At 49.7% G+C, this 10,229-nt stretch overlaps 1 protein-coding gene across 5 annotated transcripts in view; it reads right to left on the bottom strand.

The window, feature by feature from the left end:
* LOC118794047 (PH and SEC7 domain-containing protein 1-like) overlaps nucleotides 1–10,229 on the bottom strand; it is a 59,794-nt gene continuing 49,565 nt past the window's right edge. For 3 of the 5 annotated variants that reach the window (XM_036552187.1, XM_036552195.1, XM_036552202.1), the window contains exons 11-16: nucleotides 5,965–6,146; nucleotides 5,112–5,182; nucleotides 3,646–3,803; nucleotides 2,605–2,749; nucleotides 1,877–2,020; nucleotides 1–1,523 (exon numbers count right to left, since the gene is read on the bottom strand). In XM_036552187.1, the coding sequence (XP_036408080.1) occupies nucleotides 1,302–1,523; nucleotides 1,877–2,020; nucleotides 2,605–2,749; nucleotides 3,646–3,803; nucleotides 5,112–5,182; nucleotides 5,965–6,146 (922 nt within the window). In that variant the 3' untranslated portion in view covers nucleotides 1–1,301. The remainder of the gene's footprint in view (nucleotides 1,524–1,876; nucleotides 2,021–2,604; nucleotides 2,750–3,645; nucleotides 3,804–5,111; nucleotides 5,183–5,964; nucleotides 6,147–10,229) is intronic. The other 2 variants (XM_036552208.1, XM_036552215.1) reach the window with 2 other exon arrangements.

Genomic DNA, 10,229 nt, shown 5'->3' with positions numbered 1-10,229 from the left:
GCTATCCAGCCAAGAATATATAGCCAGCACTAATGGAAGTGTATAATTCCGCAGCAGAACACAGCTCAAGCAATCTGCTTAAAAAATCTTAATGAGAAGGATCAAAGTTTAAAAAGAGCTCTCTCACTGCAAAGTAGACAAGAAAGCAGGTTTGTAGGCAGCCGTGGGCCAATAGTTGTCTGTGTTCGTGTCATGTGACACCGCGCTCTCTTGCAAGCACAAAGCAGAGAGCACGGCGCTTGGAAAGAAGGAGAGGGAGAAATAAGGAGGGGGAAAGAACGAGAGAGAGAGAGAGAAGGCAGAGAAGTGATGGCCTGCATATGCCGGACCTGCCCGTCCGGCGCCAAACCATCGGGTCCCATTGCTTAACACTCTGGTCCAAAAAAGGCCTCTCTCTCCAGTTCTCCACTTATGGGCTCAGTTCCGTCAGAAATGCATTGTGGGTCTGCGGCGAAGCTTACAGGACTCCGAGCGAAGGGAAGTGGTCCCCTTGTCCGGCAATAAACTTGACCCCCACCTCTGACCCAAACCCCCTTCTGCTGCTATAACCAACATGGGGTGTTGCCCACAAGTAGTGGGGAGGCGGTGCCTCCATCAGCCAGGATGGTCCGACATGGAGGGAGGTAGGGTGCTCCAGTCCAGCCGTGGGGAACACCCCCAACACCCTCCGGACATGCCAAAAAACAGAGCCCACTGTGGCAGCCAAAATACAACTGCACGTGGACGAGGAGGCCTACAGAGACAAATCAAACAGCCCACAATGTCCGAGTACTTACACTGAGACAGTGATCGGTTCACTTTTTTTCACTCACAAACAATCAGACAAGCGGTTTAAAAATTGAATACCAAAAAAAAAGAGAATGGTTTGGTCCTAAAAAGAATATACCCAGACGCGAGTGCGTGAGGTCTGGCAGAGGGAGAGGGGTAGGGGCTGTCTATAAGATGGACCTGAAAGAGAAAAGAGAAGCTGGATGTGTGTGTGTGTGTGAGTGTGTCGGTCATCCTGCTCTTTAGAGAGACTCCTGCCAGTGTGTGCTTACTCCCGGAAACGTTTCCTCCCAAAGACCTCCGGCCCCTCTTCAACGTCGCCACCCACACCCGCGCCGGCGACCGACGACCAGTCATATGACCTCTGTCTCTTCTGTTGGCCGAGGAGGCTCAGGACCCAGGAGGGGCCTCTGTGCGAATACCCTAGCCGCCCCCCCCTCATCCCGCCTCTCGGGTCTCAAACAAAACGTGGGCAGTGCCCCGGTGCCCCATCCGCCCGCCGGCCCAGGCCCCGCCCCGGGCCCCGCCCCTCCTCACTTCTTGACGGCCTGCCGGTAGCTGTGCCTCTGGCCCTCGCTGCGCCGGCCGCCCTTGGTGCTGCTGGCCTGGCTGCTCTCCTGCGCCAGCGTGGGGCTGGAGTGGGCGCGCTGCAGCCCGCTGTCCTCCAGGATCTCAGACTCCAGCACCGACAGGTCCTCCTCCCCACAGCGGATCTTAGCACGAAGCAGCATGGCGTACGTCCCATAGCGTGTTTTCTGCAGGGGAGGAGAGAGGGAGAGGGGGGGGGAGGGACAAGTAACAGGAGAGGAGATAAAGAGATGAGAGGCAGTAGGACAGTTTCAGAAGGGGAGAGAAAAAAGAAAGGGAGGCAGAGAGTGTGAAACAGAAGAAACACGAAGAGAGGAGACAGACAAAATTTTAACTCAGCTTCGTTTTAACAATGCCCGTAAAATGCGGAAGAACTAGACGCAAAACAAAAGTAAACAGACAAAAATTTTGCTACAAGAAACAAAAAACAATGATATGAATCATTTCATAAAAAAGCTTTTCATTAAAAGTAAGTAAGAACGAGAGAAAGAGCAGGAGACACTGAGGCAGAGCCTCTCACCTCAAACTCCAGGTACTCATCTCGCTGGCGGTACTCCTCCAGCTCGCGTCCTTTGACCTTGCGGTCCGGTGGATAGGATCGCAGCTCGGCCAGTTCTGAGGAGGTGGCGCGGAATCGTGCCTCGTGGGCTTGGACCTGCTCCTCCTGGAAGCACAGAGGCAGGATCAGGACTGCTATAATGAGTTACACGCTGGAGGTACATGGGCCAGGGTCAGGGGTCAGAGTTCAGGGGTCACTGTGTCAGTGTTGATGGGTACGTGGGCCAGTTTCAGGAAATGGAGGTCAGTATTTCAGTACTGGTGGGCACAGGCTGGGGGGAGTGGGGTCAGAGTTATTACTGATGGGTACCAGCCAAAACTCTTTACATAATGTCAGAAATCTGATGCACAGCTCTTTACATCAGCATGTAGTGCCCCTGTACTGCTCAGCCTAGACTTCCTGTGAAAGCAGGTGCCTATAAGTACTCAGTACCAGTGAGACCCATTCTTGTTTGGCTCTGATTCTAAAAAGTATGAACACACAGTATGTGGGATCGTTATAACCCCCTACCCTCAGGCAGTCAGAATGGAACATTTACATTGCAGGTGCGACTGCTTTTGAATATTCATGAGAGCCGACATACAGATTTCATGATCAGAGACAGGAGGGCTGCATCACACTGCGCAGTGCTGTGAGGATGGGTCAAAGGTCAGGGGTCAGGGCTGATTTTCAGGGGTACAGGCGGGTACCTGGGAGAGTTTGGAGGTCGTGCCGGGCAGCAGCGGCCGGCTGAACTTTTTCTGGGAGCCGATAGCCGCGGGGAAAGGCGGGGCCGAGAACATGGCTGCCACCGTGTTGATACGGGTGATCCAGGACTGCATCTGCTCTGCATTCCTGCAAGAGAAACATGCATTTTGCGCTGACCGCATATGGACCGTGCTCTGACAAAGTGTTGACCACATACTGATCTTTATCCTATGATTTATTACTGATCATGGCGAGCACACACACCTACCGACCCCACACTGATCATGTGGTGGCCACACAGGTTTTTTTTTTTTGACCCTGTAGCTTGCTAGACTGTGGAACGTTCATGTAATTTTGAGAAATACTTGATAGCCATTAACATGTTCTTAATGTAGACTACACCGTATGTTAAAAATCCATGATGATGCCAGCATATTATGTGATTATTGAAAACACTACTTCAGCAATGTTACCATGTAGTAATGTAATAGAACAGAGGTAATATGGAAATAAAACATACGTAAATGCCACTGAATTCATTTTCTTTTTTTGACTGTAAATGTAACAATAAGCCTGGCTAAAATACATTGAAATGTGTGTGTGTGTGTGCGTGTGCATGTGCATGCGTGCGCACGCGTGTGTGTGTGTGTGTGTGCGCGCGCGCGCGCGTGTGTGTGTGTGTGTGTGTGTGTGTGCATGCGTGCATGCGTGCGTGAGCTCCCTGGAACCGGAGACCAGAGGTGGCACACCCGGTTAGCGTATAAACACGGCTCTATCGAGATTATCTGGGACAGCACACGCTGCAACTGGAGCAGCTGAAGCAGAGTATTGCCCTCCGGGGAGAGCGATATTTGGGTTTTTTTCCTGCATCCCAAAATTCCCTTGCAGGGGCTGTTTGGTCCCAAGCAGGCAGGGAACAGTACCTCCTGCTCACCCAAAGGAGGTGGGAATAAGGATGAGGAAAAGGGGGAAGTGAGGGGAGGAGGAAGGGGGACCCCTAATCTCCTGTCCGTGGTATCTGTGAGTGGGGCGCAGAGACTCACGGCGCCTGGAAGAGGTACACCCTCCAGTCAGCAGTGCGCAGGTAGAAGACGTTGGGCCTCTTGCTGTAGTCGGCCGCCCGCATGGCCAGGGAGTGGTGGATGGACACGGCGTTCTTCAGGTCCTCGTCGGAGAGCTGCTTCTCCGGCCTGAACTCTCCCTGTGGCCCGGGGCAGACACAGAGAGGGCTTGGAGGAGCAAGGTCGGTCACAGGCAAAACCGCATCACGTGATCAGGCATGCCATTTGCTTAACTAGCGGATCCTCTCATCCAGAGCAGCTTACATTACCCGCGTTTTATTTTGCGCGTTATCCGTTTATACAGCTGGATATTTTCAGATGTTCAGTATCGTGGCCTTGGGCACAACAGCAGTGTCCCACCTGGGAATCAAGCCAGCAACCTCTGGGCTAAGAGGTTAGCCACACTGTACAGCCACACCGCTGCCCCAACACTCAATGCTGTAAGGAGTCAGTTTTCACTGAAACACAGCAGCCAAATACTCAGGTGGCTGTTAAAGTAATGCAGCATTTTACTGTCAAACACAAGTGGAAACACCCTGTTCTCAGCAGCACACTGCAATAGCACAGAACTGCGTTTTGCAAAAATGCACAAGGGAAAGAGTCTCACATGTTTGTATGTGTTCAGAGAGGAAAACATCATAATTAACATATAGCATTATGAGATATGTTATGGGATGGATAGATATATCATTCCATAGATAATATTATGGGGTGGAACCTTGTTTTATATACTCCAGTAATAAAAAAACAGTAAGGGAAATATATGTTATGACATCCTTGTTACGAAGTAACTAGTCTTGTGATGAGAGATGAGTCTGTCTGCTGTAAATGGCTGTGAGGCAAATGGAAGGACCTTGATTGTAACTGGCAGGGATAAACTCATAGGGGGAGGGCATAGGTGGGTGTGTAAGTGTGTGTGTGTGTGTGTGAGGGATGGGTATGAAAAGACACCAGCAGCACTGCCCGGATGTGTGATGTTAACACCAAGCTAGCACACACAGCTGGGTCGCCATGGAAACTCTCCAGGACTCCACTCAAGCTGTCCCTGGTCACAGTGCTGGCAGAGGCAGGACCCCGAGGCCAGGCACAGGCGTTCACTCCAGTGCCAGTATCGCAGACCCATATGGGCTGCCCGGGCCGTGCCAGCACTTTCTCGACCCGGACGGGGTTTTGCACATGCTCACCGGGACCCCAGAGCTCTTTGGCTGGACTATGTGTTTTAGGAGGGGGAGGCATATCACATGATTGCACAGTATGTCACCCCCTAATGGCCAAATAATCTGCCTGCCGTTCTATTGTCAGGACAGCAGAGTCACTCCCCACCTTAATCTGTACAGACACTGCATGCACCCCACCTGACCTTACCTGCTGATGGAACGGCATATCAGAAGCACATTTTCCTGCCTTCTGCAGGTAGAGAAGTACAGGTGTCACTGAGACTCACATACCTTCTGCAGGTAAAGGATTAGTCCTTTCAATACAGCGTAGAAGGTCTTCCACCCTCTCTTCCCCCGCGGTGCTGTGAACCACATGTTAACCACACCATTAAACAGTGTGTAGATACTCACAAATCACACTGTGATACAGTGACCCACACGATCATGAAGGTTGTGGTTTAAACAAACAGTTATGCTTAAACCTCATTCTGAAGGTCTGAACCACATGGTCATGATACATGACTACCCCGACACAGTGAACACATGGTTATAATTAAACCTCACTCTAATTCTGCAAACTACACTGTTTCAGTTTAACATCACTGATTCTCCTTGCCCCCACGGTCAAGATTAAACCTCCGACTGATGCTGTGAATGACATAGCCATGACATAGCCTAGTTGCAACTGCATTCATTCATTACTTATATTACATTTCATTATTGTACATTATTGTGCTCTTATCTTGAGCAACTTACATAGGTTACAATTTTTACATGTTATCCATTTATATAGCCATTTTACATGTTATCCAAATATATATATATATATATATATATATATATATATTTATATGGATATTTACTGAGGCAATTCTGGGTTAAGTACCTTGTCCAAGGGTACAGCAGCAGTGCCCCAGCAGGGAATCAAGCCAGCAACCGTTCAGTTGCGAGCCCTGCTCCTTACGACTATGCTACACTGCCACCACAACTCCGAACTCAACCAATTCTGCAATTCCAAACCACACAGACATGGCTATCCTTCCTGCTCATGTATGTGTGCATGCATGCGTGCAAAGGAGCGTGCGAGCGTGCGTGCGTTAGGGTCAGAAGTCACGGTTGGATTAGGAGCAGGTGAGGTACATACTTCTTTTCCCATCAGAGTCGGCGTGGACTTTGCGCACCAGGAAGCCGGCCTTGTAGACCAGGGTGCCGGTCCCGCCTTTTATGTGCGCCCCCCCGCTGCCGATCTGCTTCATGTCGTGGGCTTCAGCATCGGCGCGGCCGTCGGCCAGCTCCGAGAAGGACTTGCGCAGCTCCTCCTCGTCGCTGCGGAGACAGCGGTGGACACAGGAAGTGACACAACTGCACCCTCCATCCCAGATGCCACGTAGCGTCATAACTCATCACTCAGCGTTCATCTTAGAAGCATACTCATCCGTATCTAACGGGACACATGCATTCACAAGGATCAATTCTGCACAGATTAACAGATATTCATACTAACTGGATGGGCACAGGCAGGCAGAGAGTGTATTTTCTCTCATACCATTCAGATAATATAAATGATTGCTAATCTAATATTTTTTGTGTGATAGCACAAATCTTTAGTGTGCCTTTTGTTTTTCCTTCCCCAGCTTGCATACAGACATGCAATATGCAAAATCTAGTTAAAGTTAATGAGGTGGTTTGTCTGTGAATCCACCGCTCTCCCTCTCTACGTCTCTCTCCCTCCCTCCCTCCCTCTCCCTCTCTCTCCCTCCTCTCCCTCCCTCTCTCCCCCCTCCCTTTCTCTCCCTCCCTCCTCTCCTTCCCTCTCTCCCTCCCTCTCCCTCTCTCTCCCTCCTCTCCCTCCCTCTCTCTCTCTCTCTCTCTCTCTCTCTCTCTCTCTCTCTCTCTCTCTCTCTCTCTCTCTCTCTCCCTCCCTCCTCTCCTTCCCTCTCTCCATCTCTTCCCCCTCCCTCCCTCTCCCTCCCTCCCTCCCTCTCTCTCTCTCTCTCTCTGTCCTCTTATCTCACTCTGTCCCAGAGGAAGACTCCACTCTCCTTGATAAAAGGACGCCTCAGCATGGCGTCTTCATCGATCTGCACCACACTTTGAGGTGAAAAATGCCAGCATTCCTTTTCGCGCTGGGACCGCGCTTGGCTGAAATGCATTCTGAGCCTAGGGCTGCATTAAGATGCAATCCCTGGCCGTCAAAGCAACTTCCCACAAATCCACTCTGCGAGCAGTTTGGCCAGTGTACCACCGGAGTAAGATCAGTCTTCACACACCGTTTCATTAGATGAAATAACTCACTACATTGTTGTGTCAAAGTGATAAAATGCATCTGAGCGTCTTAGCACATCCAAGTATTCTGACAGATTTTGACTTGCGTTATTTTTTCTCAACATTACAGTGAAAACTAAGCACAATATTTTACTGCACCATATTTCAATATCTGTTACACATTTCAATATGTCTCAGGTATGTTATTGTAGAGCAGTATTGCCAGGCATCCGCTGCTTATTTTTCTTGATGTCACCTTCCCTGCTTTTCTTTCTTCAGCCTCTCCCTGTGTGTTCACAATTAATCTGACATTCGAAACACAACATGTCACCAACCCCTCAGGCCAGGTATGCTCGCAACTCAAGTCATCAGAACCCCACTCGACATTGCTCTGTTCTCAGCTGTGGCTGCAAATGCTACTGACAGCACTTTGTAAATGTGACGCTCTCCAAAAATGTCACTCACACACAGACACAGTGAACAGTCCATAGTGCATTGACTGCATTTTCTACTAAGGCCTTTAGTTCACTGGAAGGTGTTGAGAAGATCCCTGAGCTTGAGGGCCTGCATAAAGAAACCTGTTCTTGCCCTGCAATGTGTTGGTAATGAAGTCTTTGCTGTTTGTGGTGGGTGTTTGCAATGAAGCCACTCAGAATTTTAACACCCTCTAGTGGCACGGAGGACACAGAAGAGCAGGGCTCCTCGGTCTCTAATCAAAGTGGACCCCCTGGGCCTGACGATGAGCAGGAACCAGCCGCCTAAGTAAAGGAGGTGTTACTTAATGAATTAATTATCCGGCCATGACAACCACCTTCAGGCAGCTGTTAATTAGAGGCAAGCTGGTTCTACATCCCACATAGAAAACACCCCATTTCACCCAGCCCCCCAGCCCTGGCACGTGCAAGAGCAGATCTCCAGGAGCCTTCTGCTTCCAACAACTGCTCCAGGATCAGAAGTGGTATTGCCCCGGGACAGGGTCTAATTGGAGGGGATGTAAATGACACCTCATCCACACTAGTGTGAATTCCCTATTATATAAACACCAGTCCCTTCCAGTAATCATTAACCATTCTCAGAAACATAGCTCAGATAAAAAAAAGAAACTGCCTAATGTCACCATTAGAGAAAATCTGAAAGTAAGAACCAGCGATAGCAAAATGGATCCTTCCCTCTCATTCAACTATGATGTAAAGAGCTGAAGGCAAACAACTGCAGTTCACCCCTGATGTGCCAGCAAGGAGCACAGGAGAAGGCTGCCAGTGAGCGTGTGCAGTACAGCTCCCGCCTGTTGCCTGGTAACTGCAGGCCAGGCAGAAACCCACAACGTACACAGGAGAGGAGAGATGAGAGAGGAGAGGAGAGGAGAGGAGGAGGAGAGAAAGAAGAGAGGGGCAGAATGTGAAAAAAGAGGAGGTGGGAGAGGGAAGGAAAGGAGAGAGAATGGGAATACGAAGAGGGGGACGAAAAGAGGAGAGGAGAGAGCAGATGCAGCCAGAGGAGAAGAGTGAACAGGGTCCTACCCACCACAAAGCGAGGAGGAGAGGAAGAGGAAAGGACAGGAAGGGAAAAGCAAGAAGCAGATGAAGGGAGGAAGATGAGAAATGGAGAGAGACAGAGGAAGAGGCAAGAGGGAAGGAGAGGGGACAGGAGGAAAGGAGATGAGGGAAGCTGCTCTTACGGCAGGCTGTAGATCTGCGTAATTAACATACAGTAGGGTGATTACAGCTGGCCTGAGAATGACAAGCTGGGACCCGCGTCACAGCCAGGGAACATGCTAAAAGGGACAGAGCCATTTGGTCACCCCCTGGCTCAGCTGTGCTCACATCAAATAGCCACTGCCACCAACATGAGCGCCGCTCTTCAAAGCGTGGGGGGAAAAAAAAAAAAACAAAAGCATATAAAGACCTCTAAAAACCAGCGGAAATCATTGCTGGCACAGAGGGGGGTGTGCGCAGAAGTCCACGAACACCACACAGAATTATGGGAGAAAACATCCAGTCACATGACATGCTCAAAACCTGCACAGATGGGGTATACGCATGCATGAGGGAGGGGGTTAGACTGAAAACAGCATTGCACTCACCCTCCCGCCCCCCAACCCCCAACCCCCCCGCAATGTCACGCCTTTATAAGCAGTTTTGCACTTGAGAGACATTGTCACGGTGAGTGACTTGGGGGGGGGGGGGGCATAGAGGGGAACAGAGGCTGGAAACACTGGCAAAGAGAAGGATTAAGGCACCCACCGGGAGACGGGCACAGAATGAAAGAGAATAATAAAGGAAAGTTGACTCTCCTTGCTCTCTCTTTCTGAGAGCTCTTCTCTCTCCTTCCTCTCTTTCTTGATGAAAAGCACTGATTAGACCAGCTTTCTTCTTCTATTTCAGGGAGGGCAAAGGATGATGGGATCCCCGCTCCCCAGACACACACACACAAGCACACACACAGACGACAACCATGTGCGTGTGCACGTATGTCCCTGATCTTAGCTTTTTTCTTCTTTTACAATTTAATGTGATGACACAGAATACACATCACGGCAGCGACGTGAACGGGAACACACACAGGGCAGCCACCTGCGATCCTGCGATGGCACTGGCCCTAGTGCAGACACAGCACTTTATCTACGCAACATAATAACATTACACTAATGTGCAGGTAGAGGGTCTTTAAGGATAGAGCTCAATAAGGATCTATAAAAGCAATATTAGCTAATACCATTGGGTTCATCTGAAGCCTAAGGGCGGCATTAACTATGAATGTATTTGCAGTGTCTAACAGTCACAAGATTGTCAGATCTATACAACTACAACATTTTATATATACCATTTTTGGGAAGTACCGTGTGTGTGTGTGTGTGTGTGTGTGTGTGTGTGTGTATGCGTGCGCGTTTATGACTTCAGTCTTCAGCTCTGACTACAGAGAACTAATTGCAGAGTGGGGAGCTGTAGCTATGGAGCAGTAGCTATGGAACTGTAACTATGGCAACAAAGCCTGAAAAGCTGGATTCTTCATTGGCCGCTCTGAACATCACAGAGGTTGATCCAGAATAGCAGCCCTTGACACATAAAGCTTCATAACACACAGAACTGTGCTGACAGAGTGCCATCAATCAACGTATTGGTAGAAAACGATCGATAAAGAACA

This window comes from Megalops cyprinoides, chromosome 1, assembly GCF_013368585.1.
Source record: "Megalops cyprinoides isolate fMegCyp1 chromosome 1, fMegCyp1.pri, whole genome shotgun sequence".
Taxonomy (NCBI): domain Eukaryota; kingdom Metazoa; phylum Chordata; class Actinopteri; order Elopiformes; family Megalopidae; genus Megalops; species Megalops cyprinoides.
Note: the sequence above shows the minus strand (reverse complement) of the source record. Positions and strands in the feature narration are given on the sequence as shown.